At 43.1% G+C, this 27,048-nt stretch overlaps 1 protein-coding gene across 4 annotated transcripts; it reads left to right on the top strand.

Annotated features, from left to right (window-relative positions):
• The first annotated feature begins 968 nt into the window (after positions 1–968).
• LOC111968801 (macoilin-2) lies at positions 969–25,956 on the top strand. Of its 4 annotated transcripts, none has more exons than XM_023994675.2 (11): positions 975–1,219; positions 5,632–5,773; positions 6,627–6,753; positions 15,791–15,914; positions 16,519–16,697; positions 16,810–17,314; positions 19,922–20,080; positions 21,183–21,365; positions 21,444–21,564; positions 22,009–22,183; positions 22,319–25,956. In XM_023994675.2, exons 1-11 carry the CDS (start codon positions 1,140–1,142, stop codon positions 22,519–22,521), a joined length of 1,998 nt encoding a protein of 665 aa, XP_023850443.1. In that variant the 5' UTR covers positions 975–1,139; the 3' UTR covers positions 22,522–25,956. The 4 variants fall into 4 exon arrangements, with proteins under 4 accessions (XP_023850446.1, XP_023850443.1, XP_023850444.1 ...); XM_023994676.2 differs by lacking the exon at positions 975–1,219 and adding an exon at positions 2,348–3,260; XM_023994677.2 differs by lacking the exon at positions 975–1,219 and adding an exon at positions 5,155–5,337.
• The last annotated feature ends 1,092 nt before the right edge of the window (positions 25,957–27,048 follow it).

Here is a 27,048-nt window from a genome sequence, read left to right as displayed (position 1 = left end):
CAAGGTGAAATGTAATGTGCCACTGTCTGTACATGTGTCACTGTCTGTCACCTCAATTTTCTCTCGACCTGTGTGCACCCACGTTGTAACGTTGTAGGCTAGGTTGTAGCAACTTCATGATGGGTATAGTGAAAATTTGAGTTTCACGTAGTAGCCTAAACCTATCGCTGTTATACCAAACTGGGTGAATGGAATATGAATGACAGTCATCCAATATGCTGTAATAAACATCTCTGACCGCCACTGGTGCACAATGCATTGGTTAGGCTGTACAGTGCACTTTGAATGTCCAATACACACAATAGACTGGGATGGTGATTTCCCAGAGTCAAAATCCTGCAATWAGAACTATGGTGCTAATTTGTGTGTAAATTCCTTAGAATTGTGTTCTGTGGGTGTCACTGAGTAGGCTGATACCCCATCCATAGGTCAGGCTGTACGCATGCCCCCAATGCAATTCTGAATTCAAATACATCCACAATGCGATTAACTGTTAGGCCTAATTATCTTTTGTTGAGTTTTTATAATAAAATTCCAACCTGGTTGAGCATTATCTAGTACAATTGTGGCATGTTTTCATGCCAATTCCACTATTGTTGCTCACGCTAAATGTTGTTCACGACACACATGTACAGCTGCTCAGGTTAATAGAACTCCCTGGGCTAGTTCGACGTTGCAGCCGACAATACAGGCGACGGCCGACTGACTGATCTACAAGAAACATTTMATTATAAATAACTACTCATTATTTGTAGATCGGTCAGTCAGTCACAATTTACCCTTGATACKTTACAGTTTTGATCCTCTCYAACACGGCCCCTCCTTGTTCGCTCGTCTTCGGTGGGCACGAGCAATATAAATGGCTCATCTTTGCGTCAATCAAAATAAGAAGCATTGGCAAATAAAGTGATTGGATAAATCGTCTGTCTCATAACCTGACAGACGTAAATTATAGCGCAAGCTTGCGCTGAGAGAAAAGAGGAGGTTCTTAAAGAGAGTTTTAATTATTTATGTTTCCAGTAGAAAAATAATTACAGCGATATTGCACAGGGACTTAATTTGTTGTCTTTGTCTTGCCATGCAAGAAAACTGGATAAGATTACAGTAGGAAATCAAAAGCTACAGCGAAGGAGAGGAGGATGAAGCGGCGCAATGCGGATTGCAGCAAACTCCGACGGCCGTTAAAACGGAACCGAATCACCGAGGGCATATACGGCAGGTATATGAAGCCAAGCGATGGGTTGGTTTGTAAGACTCCTTCATTGCATGGCTGGGTTGTGTGCGAGTATCTAGTTAGCTAGTTACTGTGTCTCTCATAAATGTAAAATGTCACACTGACACTCGCAGTCAAGTGAAATTGGCTAGATATCAAGTAGGTAAGTTAACTAGTATATTTGTGGACATATTAGCATAGATAACTGGAGAGGTGTAAATTATCTTTGGAGTAACGTTAGGCTACTACCCATTGATAGGCCCCAAACCATAGCCCGGGGCTGTCTTTAACACCCCTGCTCCAATTAGGCATCTCGATTAACTATGTATCCCATATTGTCTGCAGTAGCTAGCTAAATTCACCCTACTAAGACAGCCCCCTAGCTGGGGTATGGAACAGTTATACCAATTTCAGACAGGAGCTGTTATGTTACGTATAAAAAAATGCACATTTGTGGCCTGCTGGAGGTCATTTTGCAGGGCTGTGGCAGTGCTCCTCCTTGCACAAAGGCGGAGGTAGCGGTCCTGCTGCTGGGTTGTTGCCCTCCTACGGCCTCCTCCACGTCTCCTGATGTACTGGACTGTCTCCTGGTAGCGCCTCCATGCTCTGGACACTACGCTGACAGACACAGCAAACCTTCTTGCCACAGCTCGCATTGATGTGCCATCCTGGATGAGCTGCACTACCTGAGCCACTTGTGTGGGTTGTAGACTCCYTCTCATGCTACCACTAGAGTGAGAGCACCGCCAGCATTCAAAAGTGACAAAAACATCAGCCAGGAAGCATAGGAACTGAGAAGTGGTCTGTGGTCACCACCTGCAGAATCACTCCTTTATTGGGGGTGTCTTGCTAATTGCCTATAATTTCCACCTTTTGTCTATTTTCACAACAGCATGTGAAATTTATTGTCAATCAGTGTTGCTTCCTAAGTGGACAGTTTGATGTCACAGAAGTGTGATTGACTTGGAGTTATTGACATTGTGTTGTTTAAGTGTTCCCTTTATTTTTTTGAGCAGTGTATATATATATATATATATATATATATATATATATATATAATGAAACGTCCCACCTATGTTTGTCCTCTTGTTGCGTGCCTTTGTTTGGTGAAATCCATACGTTTTCAATAGACGTTAATCAAATACAACCAGCGGCGGATTTAGGTATAGGCTACATGGGTAGCCGCCCAGGGTGGCATTTTGCCAGGGGCGGCACGGGGCGCCCGCACAATACATTTTTTAATAATAATTCGAAGTGGTGACGTTTTCGCGATCGTTTTTTTTAATCGCTCATTTGCACGTCACGTCAATGATATGTCACCATGTGGGACTGTGGGTCAATTATCCTTGTCGGAGTGGGCGCCCTGATGCTAGTTTGTGAGCTAGGCAGGCTACAACCTGGGAAGGTCTGTGTGCCACAGAAAGTGTTTGACTCTAGTCACAAAATGAAGGAAATTAGAAGGGAGTATTTCGGCAAGGCAATTTTCTTGCCTGCCAAAATTCCCCCGTTTGATTTAAACGTTAAATCAAATACCGAAATGATTTGACTCGTGACAAAATTAAGGAAATTAGAAGGGGGATTTCGGCAGGCAAGAAAATGGCCTTGCCAAATACTCCCACCTAATTTCCTCAATTTTGTCACGAGTCAAATTTCGGTAGTTGTATTTGAACGTTTATTGGAGAAAAAAATAAGGCACGCAACAGAGGACAWGGTAGGAGTTTTCATGATTTACATTTCTTGAAATATTGACCTTGGGCGAATCAATGTAATCGGAGCTAGATTCCACAAAGTCTGGTCTCGGCTCCATTTAGTTGAAGTCCATCAAACTTCCTTCACCGTGGAGTTTAGTTCGCTAGGGTGGTGTTTGCAATTCAAATTAGGGAGGGGTCTGGGTTCTCACTCCACCCTTGTACTTGATTGATGAATTAAGGTCACTAATTAGTAAGGAACACCCCTCACCTGGTTGTCTAGGTCTTAATTGAAAGGGAAAAAAATAAAATCCGTTGACACTCCGCGGAATGAGTTTGACACCCCTGTGTTAAACAAGGTAAGTGTTAATAAATTTACCTGCAAAAAAGCAGAGAACCATTCACGCTGACCCGATACCTGTATTTTGGTTACAGGGTATGTGAAAATGCAGGAATCATGACAGGGACTTTAGGTGGCTTATTTTTCCATGTTCTACCCGTACTCCTTTCAAATATACAAAAAGCAGGTATAAAAATGCAGGCATTGTAAGTTAGTGATTTGTCTGCATATGGAAGGGATGTTAGTAGCACTAAACCACCCCACTTCCAGTTTATTTGCAAACTCAGTTGGTCAAACAAATTTTGCCTTTATTGCACCCCATCATTCAGAATTGAACAGTGTAATTCAGCCAGCAGAAATGTCAACGTGCAGCTAAATAAGACTACCTAATTTAAAAGCTTACTGTCAATTCCCCTTTCTTAAATTGTAGGCTACAAGTTATAATTTAGGCCTACACTAGTTACATAAAAAAGCTTAGTCTGCATGCATCTGCCCTGTTTTTACCTGTGACAGCAAGCACCTCTCCATGTAACACCTGCAGCTAGTAATCTGTTGAGGTGGAATAGCTCTCAAACCCTTCTCCGTAGGGTTGTCAGCAGTTAGTTTTGCCCACGGTTGGATGCGTGTGAACTGCATAATTCTCAAAAATGATGTTGAACATTCTATTCTCTGACAACAGCTATGATGAACATTCCTGCAGTCAGTATGCCAATTGCATGCGCCTTCAACTTGAGACATCTGTGGCGTTGTGTGAGAGAACTGCACATTTTAGTGGCCTTTTATTGTCCCCAGCACAATGTGTACCTATGTAACAATATTTCTGTTTAATCAGCTTCTTGATATGCCACACCTGTCAGGTGGATGGATCATCTTGACAAAGCAGAAATGCTCACTAACAAGGATGTAAACAAATGTGTGCACAAAATCTAAGAGAAATACACTTTTTGTGCATATGGAACATTTCTGGGATCTTTTATATCAGCTCATGAAACATGGGACCAGTACTTTACAAGTTGTGTTTATATTTTTGTTCAGTGTAGCTGCTTGCTTGTCAAGACATGACAATTATTTACACATAATTTGTCACTGTAATAATGCTATTCTGAAGTCTATATAATTGTTTTAAAAAACTGATTAATTCCCAAATCTGTTAATGACCTATGTTATCAGTGGAATATGAACTGTCAGCTGGCAAGTGTGCAACTCCTGCTCTCCATGGAAATAAATGTGTTCTAATAAACCCAGTCACTTCACAACATTACATGCAATCTTGGGGAAAAGGCAACCGTTTTGATGGCAATTATTGAAAAGAGCGAGATCCCAGCATTCCGGTGCTGTTAGATTTTTTTTTCTCAACCCAAATTTTTGGCTAAATTGGTGGGATTTTATGAGAGTCTGGCTTGACAAGAAAAAAAGTTACKGCTGAAGCGCCTCATGGCCATTGGAGTGCATAAATGGTAGGCCTATATTCACACAATTACACTATTTATAAACAGTCAAAAAATCTACKATTTTTATTAGGCTAGTGGGAGTTTTTATTTAGGAGATTTAAACAAGCAACAAGATAATATTTTGCCTGCTCTAGATAATGATTCAACCATTGGGGTAAACAATGCAGATGATCAACCCCATGCTTCAGCCATGTAGCCAGTCTAGCCACGATGCTGCATCAGGTTACAGTTGATGATGCTTAWTGCTAAAATAGCACACATGCCTACAATATGAAGCATGTACACTACCTAAACATTTGACTTTTCATGAATGTTATTGGGCTCATTTCTGGAGGGGAATATTACATTTGAAACGGTTTCATATGTTAAGGCTATTGTCATCATTGAGATGGTTTTATAAAATGTTTCTAAACAAAAATCAGTTTAAATATCAGATTGTATGGTTGGCTATTGATACTTTCCCAGACTGCAAATGAAACATGAAGTCACCCATGATTGAAATTCTGTGTGCATGACTTGCTTTCCTGTGATCTTGGCCCTGACCAGTCATTTTCTCATTTTGGCCAGTAGTTTTCTCTTCGTACTGGGCTGGTGTGCCACTGGCAAATTTACCTGAATGTCAAGCCTTGAATACTAACCTCAAAGGTGTGTAGTAATTGCTGATATGAATTTTTTCGAAACCGTACCACCAGCACTGCATTTTAATGTTCAGAATGTGTGTCGGGGCTCTTAGCAAAACTCCCCCAGCCAGAAAATACTAGCGTCAGTAGGCGCTTAAGGTAGTTGACGTCTGGGAATAGGTTAGAGGTGGAGTAGCTAATCATTGAGTTTTTGATCAGGTGCTTTTTAAAGCCCACACCTTGACACAATCCAGTCTTATTGAAAAATGGTTGTGGTGTTGGACACAAACTCATGAATGTCTCTCTTTCTCTCATCCAGTACCTTCCTGTACCTGAAGTTCCTTGTGGTGTGGGCTCTGGTGCTGTTGGCAGACTTTGTGCTCGAGTTCAGATTTGAGTACCTGTGGCCTTTCTGGCTCTTCATCAGAAGTGTGTACGACTCCTTCAGATACCAGGGGCTGGTGAGTGTCTGGCTGTCTCCTGGGTGGGCCTGACTGATCTTTATTTATTTRATTTAGTTAACCTTTTATTTAACTAGATTTGTGGTTTAAAGAGCAGGCCTATGTTGTTCTCCAGAAGCTCCATCTAGCCTAAGCCCTTCTCTAGCTCTGCCTTGTTTTTCCACCACCTGCTCCCGAATCAGTGTTTTCCACTAGCACATGGAGTAGCTAGCAAAGTAGAAAAAGCTTGCTGTTTGTCAATCAAATCACAGTAAGCCTATACGCCAGAACTTCGTGGCTACATATGAAACAAGTGATAGAAAATGTATGAATGTGCCAGAAAACAATAGGCTAAGGGGATTTCACTCATCATTACCACATTTTATATGGGACGTGCAAATTGACTCACATAGACGATGGAGCGTCATTCTCTCCCTCCGTGTAAAGAAATTTGACTGCAACCACAGAGTACACAACACAAAACACCCAAGTACCAGGAGGCGAGAGAGACAGCAGACTGTCAAACCAGCAGTGTTTCCCTGTCATCACTCACTTTGACTGACAGGTGCCTGTCCTATCAATAGATCACTAGAAGATGCATGTTGTTCATTCTAGCGGGAGGGCTCGGGCGACTTTTTTTCAGACTTGCGAATTGTAAAATAAATATTTTAAAAAATAAAGTAGCGTAGTCAATTTAAGTGGAGGCTTTGATGTCTTTTGCAGATTTGTTGTGTTTAACTTGTGATTTAATCATCAAGCAATAAATGTTGATGGGGATAATATGTGACCCACATCTCTCATTGTTGGTAGCAATGTGTTTTTCTGCTTTTTGGCAGATCTCCTACTTACCCCCCTCACATCTCCTCTCTTCCAGGCATTCTCTCTGTTCTTTGTGTGTATGGCGCTTACCTCTGACACCATATGCCTGCTCTTCATCCCAGTACAATGGCTGTTCTTCGCTGCCAGTACCTACGTGTGGGTGCAGTACGTGTGGCACACAGGTAAGCCTTCTTACTCACCTGCCTTTTAATGAGGGGAAAGAACTTAACGATTACAGTGAATTAGTGTGTGGGTATACAGACTATGATCACTGTATTGAACTATTTAAGCCTAGCTGTAAAGAAATGGGACTAGTGACAGGAGGTTCACAGGATCAAATCTCACAATACTATTTCCTGGAGTGAGGCACCAGCTATAGTATACACAGAGAACATACCGTGCATTCGGGAAAGTATTCAGACCCCTTCCCTTTTTCTACATTTTATTTGCAAATGTATATACAAAAATCAATAAAGAATACCATATTTACATACYTATTCAGACCCTTTGCTCTGAGACTCGAAATTGAGCTCAGGTGCATCCTGTTTCCATTGAGATGTTTCTACAACTTGATTGGAGTTCACCTGCGGTAAATTCAATTGATTGGACATGATTTGGAAAGGCACACCTGTCTATAGAAGGTCCCACAGTTGACAGTGCATGTCAGAACAAAAACCAAGCCATGAGGTCGAAGGAATTGCCCCTAGAGCTCCGAGACAGGATAGTGTCGAGGCACAGATCTGGGGAAGAGTACAAACATTTCTGCAGCATTTGAAGGTCCCCAAGAACACAGTGGCCACCATCATTCTTAAATGGAAGAAGTTTGGAAAACTAAGACTCTACTTAGAGCTGGCTGCCTGGCCAAATTGAGCAATCGGGGGAAAGGGCCCTGGTCAGGGAGATGACCAAGAACCCGATGGTCACTCTTCCAGAGTTCCTCTGTGGAAATGGGAGAACCTTCCAGAAGGACAACCATCTCTGCAGCACAACACCAATCAGGCCTTTATGGTAGAGTGGCCAGATGGAAGCCACTCCTCAGTAAAAGGCACATGACAGCCTGTTTGGAGTTTGCCAAAAGGCATCTAAAGGACTCTGACAATGAGAAACAAGATTGGCCTGAATGCCAGGCATCAGTCTGGAGGAAACCTGGCACCATTCCTATGGTGAAGCATGGTGGTGGCAGTATCATGCTGTGGGGATGTTTTTCAGCAGTAGGGACTGGGAGATTAGTCAGGATCAAGGGAAAGATMAATGTAGCAAAGTACAGAAAGATCCTTGATGAAAACCTGCTCAGGACATCAGACTGGGGCAAAGTTTCACCTTCCAACAGGACAACGACCCGAAGCACATAGCCAAGAAAACGCAGGAGTGGCTTCAGGAGAAGTCTCAATGTCCTTGAGTGACCCGGCCAGAGCCTGGACTTGAACCCAATTGAACATCTTTGGAGAGACGTGACCTAGCTTGAGAGGATCTGCAGAGAATGGGAGTAACTCCCCAAATACAGGTGTGCCAAGCTTGTAGCATCATACCCAAGAAGACTCAAGGCTGTAATTGCTGTCAAAGGTGCTTCAATAAAGTACTGAGTAAAGTGTCTGAATACTTATGTAAATGTAATATTTCATTTTTTTTTTTTTATTGAATAAATGTGCAAAAATGTCAACCTGTTTTTGATTTGTCATAATGGGGTATTGTGTGTAGATTGAGGGAAAAATAACTATTTCATCCATTTTAGAATAAGGCCGTAARGTAACAAAATGTGGAAAAAGTTTAGGGGTCTGAATACTTTCCGAATACACTCAACTTGAGTTACCTACATTGACAAGCTCTCCTAGTAACCTCTGAACACACATAGGTGTGTGTTTCTCTGCAATGGGTGTGAAGCATGCGTTACCAGATTTATTCCACGTTCCCAGTCTATAGTGTTATGTTTACGAGCCGGCTTACTTCTCAGAATCCCGTGCAGCGTCAGTAAGCGATTGTGGATGTCTGTAACAGGTGTCAGTGCGATTTAGCAGTAGCCCCTGTTGACCAGGACATGTTGGGCTTCGGTGTCAAATTGAACTCCTGACGAGACCAAATGCCACAGTAGAGCAGAGACCCCAAGCGCCTGCTGCATACACCACACCATCAGGCTTTGACATTAATGCTTGTCCAGGGCAAGTTTWAAAAAATGGCGGACAACCAGAATATAGATTTCAATTGTCCGAATGGGATAAGTTAAAAAATCACTATCAAACAATTACTCCAATCAGAATTAGCTCAGCCAATGCAGGGCAGTGTGTGGTTGACATTCTGACTATTGCCTATTCCTATTTGCTTTTGCTCATTTCAATAAATTGTATATTTACACAAAGCAAGAGAACAATGTAGACAGAGCTAAGAGTCTCACCAAAGCAGCGCAAAATGTCCGGTCAGAATAACATTTTTAAAATGTGGATGATCTGGGCCAATAGCTGAAGTTTATAGCGGACACTCTGGTGTCTTATTGTTATAGAAGACCAAATGTTCTATTGTCTCCAGTTGATATGAATATGACTTGGCTTATTAACCCTCCTGTTGTGTTCGTTTCCTGTTAATTAATTCTGTGTTCCCGGTCCAAAATGACCACCCCATTTATAGCTGGTTATATATCCATAATAATACATATATTATCACCTAATGTTGTGTTAGATCTTTTTATCAACTTAAGTTCTTGTGAACATTACAAGTTTTGAACTTCTATTTGCTATTCATGGCTGGAGGCTATTTGCTATTCATGGCTGGAGTTGGAGGCCACGGAAGGAATGTTGTATGGCATTGAAGCTCGTTTGGAGGTTAGTTAGCACAGTGTCCAAGGAAGGGCCAGAAGTATACAGAATGGTGTCGTCTGCGTAGAGGTGGATCAGGGAATCACCCGCAGCAAGAGCGACATCATTGATATATACAGAGAAAAGAGTCGGCCCGAGAATTGAACCCTGTGGTACCCCCATAGACTGCCAGAGGTCCAGAAAACATGCCCTCCGATTTGACACACTGAACTCTGTCTGCAAAGTAGTTGGTAAAAAACCAAGGCTGTTGAGTTTGCCGATAAGAATACGGTGATTGACAGAGTCGAAAGCCTTGTCCAGGTCGACGAAGACGGCTGCACAGTACTGTCTTTTATCGATGGCGGTTATGATATCGTTTAGTACCTTGAGCGTGGCTGAGGTGCACCCGTGACTGGCTCGGAAGCCGGATTGCACAGCGGAGAAGGTACGGTGGGATTCGAAATGGTCAGTGATCTGTTTATTAACTTGGCTTTCGAAGACTTTAGATAGACAGGGCAGGATGGATATAGGTCTGTAACAGTTTGGGTCTAGGGTGTCACCCCCTTTGAAGAGGGGGATGAACGCGGCAGCTTTCCAATCTTTAGGGATCTCAGACGATACGAAAGAGAGGTTGAACAGGCTGGTAATAGGGGTTGCAACAATGGCGGCGGAGAGTTTTAGAAAGAGAGGGCCCAGATTGTCTAACCCAGCTGATTTGTACGGGTCCAGGTTTTGTAGCTCTTTCAGAACATCTGCTGTCTGGATTTGGGTGAAGGAGAAGCTGGGGAGGCTTGGGCGAGTAGCTGCGGGGGAGGCGGAGCTGTTGGCTGGGGTTGGAGTAGCCAAGAGGAAGGCATGGCCAGCCGTTGAGAAATGCTTATTGAAATGTTCGATTATCATGGATTTATCAGTGGTGACCGTGTTACCTAGCCTCAGTGTAGTGGGCAGCTGGAAGGAGGTGCTCTTATTCTCCATGGACTTTACAGTGTCCCAAAACTTTTGGGATTTAGAGCTACAGGATGTGAATTTCTGCTTGAAAAAGCTAGCCTTTGCTTTCCTGACTGACTGCGTGTATTGGTTCCTGACTTCCCTGAACAGTTGCATATCGTGGGGACTATTCGATGCTATTGCAGTCCGCCACAGGATGTTTTTGTGCTGGTCATGGGCAGTCAGGTCTGGAGTGAACCAAGGGCTATATCTGTTCTTAGTTCTGCGTTTTTTGAACGGGGCATGCTTATCTAAGATGGTGAGGAAATTACTTTTAAAGAATGACCAGGCATCCTCGACTGACGGGATGAGGTCGATATCCTTCCAGGACACCCGGGCCAGGTCGATTAGAAAGGCCTGCTCGCAYAAGTGTTTTAGGGAGCGTTTGACAGTGATGAGGGGTGGTCGTTTGACTGCGGACCCATAGCGGAGACAGGCAATGAGGCAGTGATCGCTGAGATCCTGATTGAAAACAGAGGAGGTGTAATTGGAGGGCAAGTTGGTCAGGATAATGTCTATGAGGGTGCCCATGTTTTCAGATTTAGTGTTGTACCTGGTGGGTTCCTTGATGATTTGTGTGAGATTGAGGGCATCTAGCTTAGATTGTAGGACTGCCGGGGTGTTAAGCATATACCAGTTTAGGTCACCTAACAGAACAAATTCTGAAGCTAAATGGGGGTGATCAATTCACAAATGGTGTCCAGGGCACAGCTGGGAGCGGAGGGGGGTCGATAGCAGGCGGCAACAGTGAGAGACTTATTTCTGGAGAGGTTCATTTTTAAAATTAGAAGTTCAAACTGTTTGGGTATAGACCTATCACAGTGCCATCCGTTTTGTCACCAAAGCCCCATATACTACCCACCACTGCGACTTGTATGCTCTCGTTGGCTGGCCCTCGCTTCATATTCGTTGCCAAACCCACTGGCCACAGGTCATCTATAAGTCTTTGCTAGTTAAATCCCCACCTTATCTCAGCTCACTGGTCACAACAGCAGCACCCACCTGTAGCACGCACTCCAGCAGGTATATTTCACTGGTTACCCCCAAAGCCAATTTCTCCTTTGGCCGCCTTTCCTTCCAGTTCTCTGCTGCCAATGACTGGAACGAATTGCAAAAAATCACTGAAGTTGGAGACTCATATCTCCCTCACTAACTTTAAGCATCAGCTATCAGAGCAGCTTACAGATCATTGCACCTATACATAGCCCATCGAACTACCTCATCCCCATATTATTATTATTATTATTATTATTATTATATTTTTTTGCTCCTTTGCACCCCAGTATCTCTACTGGCACATTCATCTTCTGCACATCTATCACTCCAGTGTTTAATTGCTAAGTTGTAATTATTTCGCCACTACGTCCTATTTATTGCCTTAACTCCCTTATCCTACCTCATTTGCACTCATTTGTATATAACTTTTCTTTTTCTTTTTTTTCAAAATATAAATTTTATCCCATTTTCTCCCCAATTTTCGTGGTATCCAATCGCTAGTAATTACTATCTTGTCTCATCGCTACAACTCCCGTACGGGCTCGGGAGAGACGAAGGTCGAAAGCCATGCATCCTCCGAAGCACAACCCAACCAAGCCGCACTGCTTCTTAACACAGCGCGCCTCCAACCCGGAAGCCAGCCGCACCAATGTGTCGGAGGAAACACCGTGTACCTGGCCCCCTTGGTTAGCGCGCACTGCGCCCGGCCCGCCACAGGAGTCGCTGGAGCGCGATGAGACAAGGATATCCCTACCGGCCAAACCCTCCCTAACCCGGACGACGCTATGCCAATTGTGCGTCGCCCCACGGACTTCCCGGTCGCGGCCGGCTGCGACAGAGCCTGGGCGCGAACCCAGAGACTCTGGTGGCGCAGCTAGCACTGCGATGCAGTGCCCTAGACCACTGCGCCACCCGGGAGGCCCGTATATAGACTTTTCTATTGTGTTATTGACTSTGCGTTTGTTTATTCCATGTGTAACTCTGTGTTTCCGTCGCACTGCTTTGCTTTATCTTGGCCAGGTCGCGGTTGTAAATGAGGACTTGTTCTCAACTAGCCTACCTGGTTAAATAAAGGTGAAATTTAAAAAGAATGACCTGAGCTCATACAACTCGTTTTTGAGTTWAAAAAAAGCATAATGTATGGATTATTTTGACTATAACAAATACCCAATTAAACATATTGTGCTATTTATCACAGACTACTTTGTGTCAAAGTTTAACAAGGACATTTGTTTTGAAACCTTTTCACATTTTTAAATAGTGGCAGGATTTTATGTATTCAACCCGGGATATTGCATATCTCGTTGGCCCTGGGGTCATCCTGATAACATTTTCAGCCGACCTCTCCTCTCAGGTGGGGATGACGACCAGGACAAATTCCCATTCTTTGACCGGAATGTAACAACCTCAGCAGGGCCCTCTTCCTCATCACTGGATWGCTCCACATCGGTTATTTCTTGGTCTGGATCATATTCTGTGTTGCCTTCAACTGCTGACACTTCCTCCTCTAATGCATCTTCACTGTCAGTTTCCTGGCCTCTCCTCCTCACCAGTGATATGATCAAGAGCCTCACATACAATATATCGTTTGGTCATTGTGCTGCCACAGAATGAATTGTGAGCAAGGTCTCAAAAAAGCTTTATATACCAGAGCTGTTAGAAAAGTTCTATATATTATTGAAACAATGTTGCGATTGTTTGTTTGTGAGAATGCCAACAGGTGTGGTTCCTGTGGGGGAAAGATTCTATTGGGGAAAGGTTCCCGTGGGGGTTGCCATGGAAGCCAAGAAGGGGAGTGAGGTGTGTGTGTGTGTGCGTGCTCAAACACACATGCATGTGGGGTCTGGGAGAGGAAGTGTGTCCATCTGAATGGGCATGTGCCTGAACTCATTTTTATACACTAATTATAGTCTAACCAATTAATTTCTAATGACCGGTAATTTTTGACCAGGAACACCACAGGTGTACAAAAGTTAAACAAAACACCCACAATTTTATGAAAATGATCAAAATCTATTTTGTGTGGACAGTCATGGAACCTTATGACAKTCAGATTAAATGAACTACATTTTTCAGAGAGAACTTGTAAATAGGTCTAATTTGACCGGAACCCAGCAGGAGGGTTAAGCCACTCTTTCAGTTTAATTCATGCTAGATTATTTTTTTCCTCTATTGTCCAAAAATAATATTGTGATTTGTTACAGGCTTTGGTTTTTCCATTTATATTTGTGAGATTGAGGTTGCATGTTGGGTGCACCGATTGGTGTCACCTTGTTAGGCAGTATGTTTTACACCTGTGCTGGCTTGTCATCTCGTTAGTCAGAAAGAATTTGGCTGGCCCAGTGTTCCAGTTGTCTTGAGAGATGTGGAGGGTTAACACCTTAGGTTGTTGTGTCTTTAAGTTTGATGTGGGTTTTTATTTTGTTTGCCTCTTCTTGGGCAAATTTAGTGGGTGCTCGTGGTGGGTGTCTTGGATCCCAGTTGTTGTTGCTAGTCAACTTTCAGTGTCTTTCAGGACCACTCCTAAAACCACACCTGTTTTGGTTGATTCCAGTTACTCTTTGTTAGTTCCCCCTTCTGTTTGATCGGCAACTTCAAAAAAGTTGCCCTTTTGTGGCTGTGTGTCTCATTTCGTCACTCAAAAGCTAATCTACTCTGCTGCTGTCGTGATGTTTGTGTTCTTGGTCTGGTGAGGGAGGCTGCTGTTCTGACCACCCTGTAAACCTCTGGTTTCATGTTCAGAGGAAGTAAATCTGCATATATACAGTGGGTCAAAAAAGTATTTAGTCAGCCACCAATTGTGCAAGTTCTCCCACTTAAAAAGATGAGAGAGGCCTGTAATTTTCATCATAGGTACACTTCAACTATGACAGACAAAATGAGAAAAAAATCCAGAAAATCACATTGTAGGATTTTTTATGAATTTATTTGCAATTATGGGTGGAAAATAAGTATTTTGGTCACCTACAAACAAGCAAGATTTCTGGCTCTCAACAGACCTGTAACTTCTTCTTTAAGAGGCTCCTCTGTCCTCCACTCGTTACCTGTATTAATGGCACCTGTTTGAACTTGTTATCAGTATAAAAGACACCTGTCCACAACCTCAAACAGTCACACTCCAAACTCCACTATGGCCAAGACCAAAAGAGCTGTCAAAGGACACCAGAAACAAAATTGTAGACCTGCACCAGGCTGGGAAGACTGAATCTGCAATAGGTAGGCAGCTTGGTTTGAAGAAATCAACTGTGGGAGCAATTATTAGGAAATGGAAGACGTACAAGACCACCTGATAATCTCCCTTGATCTGGGGCTCCACGCAAGATCTCACCCCGTGGGGTCAAAATGATCACAAGAGACGGTGAGCAAAAATCCCAGAACCACACGGAGGGACCTAGTGAATGACCTGCAGAGAGCTGGGACCAAAGTAACAAGCCTACCATCAGTAACACACTACGCCGCAGGGACTCAAATCCTGCAGTGCCAGATGTGTCCCCTGCTTAAGCCAGTACATGTCCAGGCCCGTCTGAAGTTTGCTAGAGCGCATTTGGATGATCCAGAAGAAGATTGGGAAGAATGTCAGATGAAACCAAATATAGAACTTTTTGGTAAAAATCTCAACTCGTCGTGTTTGGGAGGACAAAGAATGCTGAGTTGCATACCAAAGACACCATACCTACTGTGAAGCATGGGGGTGGAAACTTCATGCTTTGGGGCTGTTTTTCTGCAAAGGACCAGGAGAAGGCACTGTCCGTGTAAAGGAAAGATGAATGGGGCCATGTATCGTGAGATTTTGAGTGAAAACCTCCTTCCATCAGCAAGGGCATTGAAGATGAAACGTGGCTGGGTCTTTCAGCATGACAATGATCCCAAACACACCGCCCGGCAACGAAGGAGTGGCTTCGTAAGAAGCATTTCAAGGTCCTGGAGTGGCCTAGCCAGTCTCCAGATCTCAACCCCATAGAAAATCTTTGGAGGGAGTTGAAAGTCCGTGTTGCCCAGCAACAGCCCCAAAACATCTAGCTTTAGAGGAGATCTGCATGGAGGAATGGGCCAAAATACCAGCAACAGTGTGTGAAAACCTTGTGAAGACTTACAGAAAACGTTTGACCTCTGTCATTGCCAACAAAGGGTATTTAACAAAGTATTGAGATAAACTTTTGTTATTGACCAAATACTTATTTTCCACCATATTTTGCAAATAAATTCATTAAAAATCCTACAATGTGATTTTCTGGATTTTTCTTTCTTATTTTGTCTGTCATAGTTGAAGTGTACCTATGATGAAAATTACAGGCCTCTCTCATCTTTTTAAGTGGGAGAACTTGCACAATTGGTGGCTGACTAAATACTTTTTTGCCCCACTGTATATATATATATATTTTTTTTTAATGTAGATGTGTGGTTATGACCAGTAGTCTTTTCTGTTCTAATACTTATTTTTCTTCCACAGAGAGGGGGGTCTGTCTCCCCACAGTGTCTCTTTGGATACTCTTTGTGTACATAGAGGCAGCCATCCGATTCAAAGACCTGAAGAACTTCCATGTCGACTTGTGTCGCCCATTCGCTTCACATTGGTAAGTTAAGTGTTTTGTCCAAGCCCTGGCAGGATCTTTGTCTAGGCTATATGTGTGGATCTATGAGGAAGCTGGACTAAGATTCCGCCTCAGACCCACAGGCCAAGGAGGGAAGTGTTCTGCCCCATTTGACTCTCAGAAAACAATATTATTTCCGCTTGTTAAGCATAATATACAAGTAATGATGTCTGTATATCCCCCAAGCTCAGACACCACTTTCCACAAAAAGAGTGCATGCTGGTTTCAGTCTGTAGCATTATTAAAAAGCATACATATTCTAAGATGGCTTATGGAATATTTCTGCCCAAGATCTGTAAGGTCATACACCACTGTTTGGTTGAAAATACCTACATTTATGGTCTAAATACTCTTTAAGACATTTGAGTGGATTTAGATTTGAGCCTGTATGATGTGCTGTAATTGAGCTGTTATGTAGTAATGCAGGATATTAGGGCAAGTCATTCCTCCAGCTTTACTTTCTGGAGTGATATTCATCTCAAGGCTTTTTTCATAGCACCTATGCTTTTCAACTTGTGAATCATTGTCTTGGTGATGTGTTGTCTGAACTTACTTACCCCCCTGAACTCTATCCATGTCTCTGTAGCATTGGCTACCCAGTGGTGACACTGGGCTTTGGATTCAACAGCTACGTCAGCTATAAGATGCGCTTAAGAAGGCAGGAGGTGGTGCAGAAGGAGAATGAGTTCTACATGCAGCTCCTGCTGCAGGCCCTGCCACCAGAGCAACAGATGCTCCAGAGACAGGAAAGGGAGGCAGAGGAAGGTGAGAGATGCACACAACTGATGCTCCAGACACAGTCCAAGTGATGTTGGTCAAATATGTGTTTAATCTCACTCTTTCATTCTCTCCTTTCTTACTTCCACCTTCCATTCAGCTGCATTAGCTAAAGGGATATCTGAGATGGACTCCACCCCAGTCTCACAGAATGGTGCCCCCGCCAGTAAAAAAATGGCAGCTATGCTGCCGGAGCTGGAGTACAGAGATAAAGGGAAAGAGGGCCGCGAGGCCAAAAAGCAACACAACAGCATCCTGCCATCATCGGTAGACTCTAAACTCCAGGAGATGGAGTACATGGAGAACCATATGAACAACAAGAGACTCACCACAGAGCTGGTGGGCAGCACAGAGAACCTGCTGCTGAAGGAGGAGAACTCCTCCTCGAAAAACTACAAGAACTCCAGTGGAAACGCGGCAGTCAACTCCTTGCCCTGCGGACACTGCGCCACCAACGGCAGCGTCCCATCAGCCCCTTCCTCCTTTTCCTGGGGGAAGAAGCAGAAGTGTGCAGCGGGGAAGGGCCCAGCAGTAGGCTCCCACAGGGACCCAACAGACAACTGCATCCCTAACAATCAGCTAAGCAAGCCTGAGGCGCTCGTACGGTAAGAGGGACTTTCTATAAATTAGGGTACCATTGAGGATTTCCTACACTGGACAAATTGTTACAGCTGTTAAGTCATTGATGATCTGCCTTTTTTTTTTTTACACTACATTAAGATATAATGGGGGATCATAGCTATATTCAATAAAATTCACCAGTTGATTTAAAGCCTGTGTTTAACCCATTCTCATYGTTGGTGTCTTGACGGATTTGTCCAAAATCGTGTGACATAAAACATTAGTTTTCTGTCCTTGCATTTATGCCAGTTTAAGTTGTCGTTATCATATATTAATCAGTTACAGTGCCTTCAGAAACTATTCACACCCCTTTCCACATCGGTGTTAGCCTGAATTTAAAATGGATTAAATTGAGATTGTTTTGTCACTGGCCTACACCCAATACCCCATAATGTCAAAGTGACATGATGTTTTTTTAAGTTTTGACCAATTAATTAAAAATGAAAGCAGATGTTTTAAGACAATGTATTCAACCCCTTTGTTATGGCAAGCCTAAATGGGTTCAGTAGTAAACATTTGCTTAACAGGTCACACAATAAGTTGCACGGACTCTGTAATAGTGTTTACCATGATTTTTGAATGACTACCTAAGTTCTGTACCCCACTCATACAATTGTCTCAGGTTCCTCAGTCGAGCAGTACATTTCAAACAGTGCGATTCAACCTCAAAGATCAGGGAGGTTTTCCAATGCCTTGCAAAGAAGGGAATCTATTGGTAGATGGGTAAAAATGCAGACCTTGAATATCCCTTTGAACATGGTGTAGTTAGTCATTACACTTTGGATGGCGTATCAATACACCCAGTCACTAAGATTTCCTAACTCATTTTCCGGAGAGGAAGGAAACTGTTCAGGTATTTCACCATGAAGCCAATGGTGACTGGTGGTCCTGCTGAAAGGTGAATGTGCCTCCCAGTGTCTGGAAAGCAGACTGAACCAGGTTTTCTTTTAGGATGTTGCCTGTGCTTAGCCTTATTCTGTTTCTTTTTATTCTAAACCCTTGGCAAAAAAGGAAATACGAAGCGTAAACTCTGGTCCTTTTAAAACCTACTTTTCTAAAATATTGTGAGCTATAGCTTGCAAAATAAACAAATGTGATTCTGGGTGACACGGATGTTTTTCCCCCAACATTTTCCTCATGAAATTGCTAAATGTATTTGTTTCCTTTGCTTCCTTACTTCCTAGTATTGCAATASTGGTATTGTGACAACACTAATGTATTAACAGAAGTAGGTCCTGGATGCCTGGATGTCACAGTTCTCATATTTTCAGGCCAAAGTATCAGTAACTTGCTGGTGCATGATGGGTGCTTCCCTTTTATCAGATACCACAGTCCCTGACCTCAAACGGACCATGCTGCACATAGATAGGTGTTAAGTTGAGCTGTTTCAGCTGTGATATCATTGGACTGGGGTGTGAGAAAGTTGGACTGTTACAATCTATGGTTTGCCACAATTATGCTGGCTGAAAATGAGAACTTTGAGTTGTTTGTCTGACCCTTTTGGCTTTTTAGTTGTACAACTGGCTGTGTGATGGTGCTGTACAGACATATTGGTGTGAGTGAGTGTGGGGGTGTAAGGTTGTTGGTGAAATCAGCAGAAAGTCAAGTGAATGATGGTGTTTGTGGCAAGTTGTCATGGGAACATGTGTGCCCTGCTTTTGCCTACCTACATTATTTGGACAGTAGTAGGGCTGTGACGATACCAGTATTGCAATATTTTTTCCATGGCAAAAATGGAACCGCGAAGCAGACCTAACACTTCGGTCCTTCAATAACCTGCTGTGTATATAAAATATTGTCTTCTATAGCTTGTAAAATAAATATGACTGGATAACATGTTTGTTTCCAACATTAGGGCCGTTTTCCTAAAAGTTAAATCAGCTTTGTTTTGTTAGTATCGTGGCAAGGAAACAATTATCGCCATACTGGTATCGTCCCAACCCTAGACAGTAGCCTATAGGCTTAGTCCAAATGTGTTTTTTGCTGTATACACTTTTGGCTGAAGGGTGTTTCTTACTGGTTAGTGTTGAATTGATTGTACACTTGTAAAGACAAAAGCTGTGTCTAGTATGAAAGAAAAGTAAGTAATTTTAAAGCGCAAAGGAGACATTTCATCAAATTTCAGAACCACACATAATTAAATGGTTACAGCTTAATCAACAATTTGGAATATCAAAACACTGACTATATCAAATCGGCATTGACCTGATTGGCTAAGGAAAACAACTGACGACAGACAAACGCTAAAACAACTGTCAGGGACAGGCCAACAGCCAGAATGGAGGGCTGAAGGAGAATCTGCTATCAGCAGGAGGCTTTGACAGCAGTAATACTTAGGCCAAATACAAACCACTACGCAGCAGCACTCCACAGAAAAGAGTTGAGTACAAAGATGGCCCTACTGAAACAGTCTTATGAGTAGATGAAACCAATATAAACCTTTACCAAAGCCTGGAGAAAGGAATTGTGGATGATCCAAAACCTACGGTTTCTGCATAACGCATACACCAAATCTTCATCAAATTGTTTCTCTCATCCTTTTCTATTCATCCCTTCCTCACTTTCTTTCCTTTCCCCCTCTACCACTGCAGGCTGGAGCAGGATGTGAAGAAGCTGAAGGCAGACCTTCAGGCCAGCAGACAGGTGGAGCAGGACCTGCGCAGTCAGATCGGCTCCCTTGGCAGCGCTGAGCGCTCCATCCGCTCTGAACTGGGCCAGCTGCGCCAGGAGAACGAGCTACTGCAGAACAAGTGAGTGGGCAGGTTAAAGGTCAGGAATTGACCACTGGATCTGATCACCTGCTGGGACCAGTGGGGCTAGCGTTGCTAATAAAGTTAGGTAGCTTGCTTAATTTTGACAATATGGTCAAACCTTCTACATTATCCACATTGATAAGTTTGTAATTGACAAAAAAGGATGTCCTCTTCTGGTTAAATGTGAAATGTCGCAACTCGGGTAACACAATGACCAAGTTTCCAACTTGGTCATTGATGTGAAATTTCCCACTCCGAACTTCCAATAGCACGTGAGGTTTTTCCTAGTCAGGGTAATGCAGTCAGGAAAAACTCAGGGGACCTAGTTCAGACCTAAAGGTTATCACTGCTTGAAAACCCAGGACTGAGCTTGGAATGTCCATGTCAAAATGCTTGTCTAGGGACAAGAGCTAGTCTGAAATACAAATAACTCTGGGTTAAAACATTCTGGCGTGAGGACTGGTCATAATAGTGAAGTTTACAGATTGGATCCTGTCTGCTTCTCCTCTCAGTGCAGGCTTCATATCACAGCAGCAGAGAGAGCACTTATGCATCTGGCTGCTTTAATTGGCCAATTAAGTAATCACTGACCAGCTGGGGACTCCTGGGTGTCCTTGGTAAGGAGCATTATTTAAGACCACCCTAATATGGTAGTTAGCATTTACATACAGACACAAACTCGGTGGTTATGGGTAGTTAATTATCTGATGCAATTAAAGGTGACATGTAGGCCCTGCCAGCCTGCCCTAAATGACCAGCTGATTCCTATTGCRGCTCAAGAGAGCCTGTTTCACTCGTTCTGTCTGTTGGTGGAGACTGGTGCACATAACTCTGTTGGCTATGCTCAAAGCTAGGCAAAGGATGCTAGGCTAAGGATTACGAAAGTGCAAAGAAATTATTGAAAAGTTTACTTGATTACCAAACTGTCATCCTGCCCTCTCACCATCTCCACAATACACACTCTGTTAACTTACATGATGAAAATGACTACCTTTTAGTACTGTTAGAGTGCGCGTGCACACACTGGGGGTGGAATGGAATCTCACTGGCTGCTGGCTAGCATGGTGCTGCATGGTCTGTGGCTCCTGTGTGTGTGCAGACTCCATAACACTATCCAGGCCAAGCAGAAGGACAAGCAGACCATGGGCCAGCTGGAAAAGAGGCTGAAAGTTGAGCAGGAGGCCCACGCCAACGCAGAGAAACAGCTTGCAGATGAGAAGAAACGCAAGAAGCTGGAGGATGCCACCGCAGCCAGAGCCGTCGCTCTAGCAGCAGCATCCAGGTATAGGCTCCAGAGATATTCACAACTATTTCATAAATACATCTGTGTTTAGTTGAGTTCTCTCTGTCTGCTCCTCAGGGGGGAGTGCACAGATACAATGAGGAGGCGGATCACGGAGCTGGAGACAGAGTGTAGGAAACTAACCATGGACATCAAGCTCAAAGAAGACCAGCTCAGAGAGCTGGAGATGACCGTGCAGGTGAGGTTCAGTTAAGATTGGTATGTTTTGTTGAAAACAGTACGTCAAGAACATGTTTGGTTAAGGTAGCTAAAATGTTGACTCTATATACAGCCCAATATTAGCCCTAATTATTTAAGAAGACTAAGGGCATTCCATATTGACAGTGTGTGACATGTCCTGGTCCAGAAATACTTAGGAGAATTTGTCTGCAATAAAGCCCTTTTTATGGGGGAAAACTCATTCTGATTTGGGTGGACCTGGTTCCCAAGTGGGTGGACCTATGCCCACCCATGGCTGCGTCCCTGCCCAGTCATGTGAAATCCATATATTGCGGCCTAATTTATTTCAAATGCCTGATTTCCTTCTATGAACTGTAACTCTGTAAAATGACTCATTCACACCTGCTGTACACTGGCACACAGACAATGTCACTTATAGTGACGTGTTCTTCCCCTCTCTCAGGAGCTCCAGAAGTACAAGGAGAATGAGAAGGACACAGAAGTGCTGATGTCAGCGCTGTCGGCCATGCAGGAAAAGACCCAGCACCTGGAGAACAGCCTGTCTGCAGAGACCCGCATCAAACTGGACCTGTTCTCAGCACTGGGTGACGCCAAGAGACAGCTGGAGATCGCACAAGGTCAGTGTCTAGCTTGGGTCTAGCCCCTCTGTAGTACTGCCTCAGTCACACTTATTTCCTACTGTATGTGATTGATGTAGAATAGGTTGCATGACATGAATGTCTTGTCTGACATTTTGTGTGTGTCTGTCTCAGGTCAGATCCCGCAGAAGGACCAGGAGATCAAGGACCTGAAGCAGAAAATAGCTGAGGTGATGGCTGTCATGCCCAGCATCTCCTACACAGCTGACAGCAGCAACATGACTCCTGTGGCCCCCCACTACTCCTCCAAGTTCATGGACACAAGTCCCTCCGGCCTGGACCCAAATGCCTCCATCTACCAGCCACTCAAAAAGTGAACGCTCCCTCCAACCCGTCATTCTCTTTTTTATTTTTTTTAAAGCTGACCTCCAGATCTGCTTGGAAGGTCTGTGACTTGTTTTGTTTTTCCTTGCCAGGTCCAAAGGATGTTGTATTGGGACTATTTATTGTAGTTTTTTTTTAAAGACTAGGGGACATCACATGTAAACCAGTTCTTTTTTCTTTTGGTAAATCTCTAGTGAAACCTTACAGAATTGGGCTTATGTAGGATGTTTCCGTTCCCCCTTCTACTCCACCTGTTACTTGGTCTCTGGTCTTGGTTAATTCTGGTGTTGGTTTTATTCATTTAAAATCTGGGATGTGGATCTCTGCTAGGAGTGCTCACCCTTATTTCCATGTTGGAAATTCTGATCGCTGAGTGCGGATACCCATTTATTTTTATGGTAGGACGTTCCCAACGACGTCTGTACGTTGGTATGGACTCTAGCCCTGTTTTGTCAATGGTATTTTTCAGTTGTGAATATCAGACCAAATTGAACGTTCCATTGGGTGTTCATGGGGTTTTGTGGTATTGGTTCTATTATGTTTGAAAGTGGATTGTGTGATCTCCTATTTACTTGTTGATCTTACCACAAAGTTGAAGAAAAAAATCACTGGGATGAGAACAGAGCTGTACCAAGATGTTATGTTAGAATAACAAGGGATAAAATACTGTCAATGTAAACCATCCTCAACAACCCCAAATGTTGAGTATCATCTGCAAAATGACATTTATTTCCCAAAAAGCACCCTAATTTCTACAATACTTTCCAAAAGTGTTAAGCAAAGGCAGTATTTAAGAGAAGTTAATATATGATATGCCTTCTCTTTAAGCTCAGAATAGTCTTTTGCAAATTGTCATGATCACAGTGCCTTGAGACAGGACCTCAGTGGTTGGAGTTAGTAGCCTGCCATGCTAGAAAGGARTGAAGTACAGGGCTTTCCAACCACATACAATTATAACCTGGACCCTAACCATAGGTTCAGAAAAGATAGCCCATCTACTTTCTCAACAGTTTGGACAATATGGCCACTTTTGTCTGGTCTAGCATGGTCTAATATGGTAACGTTACTACGAAGTCTACTCCAAACAGGCTCCCAGCATGGGAGTCTACTGCATCCAACTATAACACATCTCTCTACTGGAAACTCCTGTTCGTTTAACTATTGTCCCTACTTATGTTATTGTTTTGACTTAATTGCACGGTAAAAAAAAATAATAATCTGTTTGGAAGGGAAAACCGCTGATGGATTTTGTGTCTCTGACCTGTATGTGTGTGTCTCTGACCTGTATGTGTGTGTCTCTGACCTGTGTGTGTGTGTGTCTCTGACCTGTGTGTGTGTGTCTCTGACCTGTGTGTGTAAGTTATACAAGAAATTAGGCTCTGGAAATGATCAACGTTACATTTTTTTTCCACAGAATTCTGCATGATAAATCTTTCTCCTTTTTATTGCTGAAAACTCAACTTCAGCCCATTTGCCAAGAAAGGATTACTTGTTTTCTAGGAATATACTGCAAAGACATTGGTTGACGTGTTTGACAAACATTCTCCTCTGACTTGTCTGAAGTATGTCAAGCAGGTGGGGAAACTGCTCACCTGTTTGTAAGTAGACTGTTTACGTAGTTTAAAGTTTTGTAAATGTTACAGTATTGGCTACTTCCTGGGACATAGGCGTTAAGAACAGTCAACAATTTCTTCACTACTCTTTGGTATTGTTTTTTTATTTTATTTTATTATTTAACCTCATTTTCATTCCCTGCAGGGAGGAATAGCTTGAGCCTGATGTGGTTTGCTGTCATCTGATATGGTAATTTGTGTGTTATGACCTACTGTATATGGAAACTTTTTGTACAGATTAGTTTAGTCAATTGGTCCTTCAACTGATGTTGAACGTATAAAAAGCTTTTATTTTATTTTTTTAAATTATGCCCAGTCATTGCTCTGTTTCTCCCCAAGTCTGACCTCGGCTAGGCTTGAACACTGAGGTTTACAAGGAATACATTATTTTCTTGCAAATGTTCAGTCGGGAGTTCCTTTATGACATAATACTTAAACATCATCAGGCAGTAGAGTTAAGTCTGAAAGAGCAATTAAATGTTACGGTCATCTCACTCCCACTAGAGTGTCCATCTCTTCAGTTTTACAAAGCCTCTGGTCCTCAGCTCACTCATGTTAAGCTGTGTGGTTTYGTGATCTTAAATGTGCATCAGTGTGTTTTTTTTMGGGGGGGGGGMTTGCACTCTAAAATGAAATCCAATCACAGCTAATAAACTAGCTGCCCCTGTGCAATAGGCTGTTCAGCCAAGCCTGGGACACATAAGATGGTAATTGGTGGAGGTCGCAGGGCTAATATATTGATTACCTTAATCCCCAGACCAGTCTGAGCACTTAAACCCACTGCCCTGTTTTCCTATATCACTGAACCCTCTGTATTCTCTATCCACATCTTTGGCTGTCTGAGCGACAGAGTGAAATAATCACTAGAAGCTTTTAGAAATAGAATGACCTCAAGGCCAACAATTTCTAAATAACAGAACTGTAAATGGAAACAATATGGGCTGCCTGTATGTACACTTAGATTTTTGCATTTCCGGTTCTTCAAGATGTTGCTCTCAATTAACCCTTTTAAGACCAAGCATGGCTTTGGCAAAGAATTCCCTCAAATGCTTTGTATCCAAATACGCTGACAAACACATGGATCAAGTTTTGGATATTGTTGCATGGGCATTCCACACTGCAAGGCGTAGAGGTCCCCCAAGCCATGCATATTTGGCCAGTTCACATCAGGCATAAATCTGCAAAATATGAATTAATTGCATATATTTAATCCTTTGTTCCAAGTTAACGTTTCAATTTGGCACATCGACCATTCAGATTTGACAGATTAAAATGGGTATTTTCAAGCAATCTGAATCTGGCAAAGTATGCAGTAAACAAATCATGAAGCCATTATGCAATGCAAATTTAGCTCAGCATTTTGATTTGTTTCGATTGTCTGCTATTAAATAGATATCTACTGTCCTGGCAATGAGGATGTAATATAAGAGGCCATTGGTGTGAATTACGTGGGGGACAATCAGTACTCCTGTGGATAGACACTCGCTCACCACAACTGATTTTTAAGACTATGGCCAAGATTGATATTATCAGACTGTCAAACAAACATGATGTGCATGAATTATAGTTAAGTAGTACATTCATTATACATTAATAATGAGTTCACACATGTTCCCCCTGCCAGCAGAGCAAGAGTTGGCTGCATTTATGTTATATCAAATATGTGCCTTCAGCGACTGCCTACATCAAATGTTATTGGTCGCATACACATATTTAGCAGATGTTATTGCCGCTGTAGAGAAATGCTTGTGTTTCTAGCTCCAACAGTGCAGTAATCTCCAACACACACATCTAAAATTGACCTACTCACTTGAACCTGTCTTGGATCACTTTCTTTCAATGCTGAATTAATTGATTCTGAAAAATATAAATTCCATTCATCTTTTTGCTTTAGTCTAGGATACTGTCATTTGTACTATTTCAAACCAAGCTATGCTAATGCACCTGGGAACACTACATTGTAGAACTTTCTTTATCTGTGGCATGTCATCTCCTTTGAAATCTGGAAGTGCTAGATATTTTGAGTTCCAAACCCCTGAGTGCACAATGTGAATAGGTGATGACTGATGTAAACTCAAGGAAATTAAATGTGGAAAGTGCACCTTTTGCTGGGGTACAACATAAGGATCTTTATCGATACTGAAAAAATATATAAAAACGCAACAATGTCAAAGATTGTCCTGAGTTACAGTTCATACAGCTCACATCAACAGCATCCTCCCGGACACCCTAGACCCATTCCAATTCGCATATCGCCCCAACAGATCCACAGATGACGCAATCTCAATCGCACTCCACAATCTCAAGCTCACCACTAAGATAAGGACTTTGGGACTAAACACCTCCCTCTGCAACTGGATCCTGGACTTCCTGACGGGCCGCCCCCAGGTGGTAAGAGTAGACAACAACACGTCTGCCACGCTGATCCTTAACACTGGGGCCCCTCAGGGGTGTGTACTTAGTTGGCGGAAAGGCGAAGGAGTGATGCTTTGTCCAGATGAAGGGTGAAACTTAGCTTTGGAGGAAATTGAGCGTCAGATTGAGGAGGAACGACATGCTGATGAACGTTGTCACCTATTGGATGTGCAGGCCCGTAGAGCTCTACAAGAATGGGAATTCATTGCCAAGGACCTGGCACAGCAGCGACGGCACCGTCAAGCCAGAAGGGAATTGGAGGAGGCACGGATGGTCTCATCCTTCCTGGAGAGGAACGAACAGGGAGTTGACCTGACCACCCCTCCACATGGACCTGACCTGTCTGCCTTTCTTTCCCAATCTGCCCCTCTGGTACAGCATGGCACACAGTCCCCGGAGGCTCCGGGGTCAACAGCCAACACGGAGCACGGGGGACAGGCCGCTCCACCAACGCCCTCCCTCTATGCCAGTGACACAAGTTAGCATTCCTCC

The sequence above is a fragment of the Salvelinus sp. IW2-2015 genome, linkage group LG9 (assembly GCF_002910315.2).
Source record: "Salvelinus sp. IW2-2015 linkage group LG9, ASM291031v2, whole genome shotgun sequence".
Lineage (NCBI taxonomy): Eukaryota > Metazoa > Chordata > Actinopteri > Salmoniformes > Salmonidae > Salvelinus > Salvelinus sp. IW2-2015.
Note: the sequence above shows the minus strand (reverse complement) of the source record. Positions and strands in the feature narration are given on the sequence as shown.

Excerpts from the sequence above, each read along its gene's own strand:
- LOC111968801 (XM_023994675.2), top strand. The coding sequence starts at position 1,140 with ATGAAGCGGCGCAATGCGGATTGCAGCAAACTCCGACGGCCGTTAAAA. Across the intron at positions 15,915-16,518 it reads CGCCCATTCGCTTCACATTG|CATTGGCTACCCAGTGGTGA; the intron begins GTAAGTTAAGTG and ends ATGTCTCTGTAG. Across the intron at positions 22,184-22,318 it reads ACAGCTGGAGATCGCACAAG|GTCAGATCCCGCAGAAGGAC; the intron begins GTCAGTGTCTAG and ends TGTCTGTCTCAG.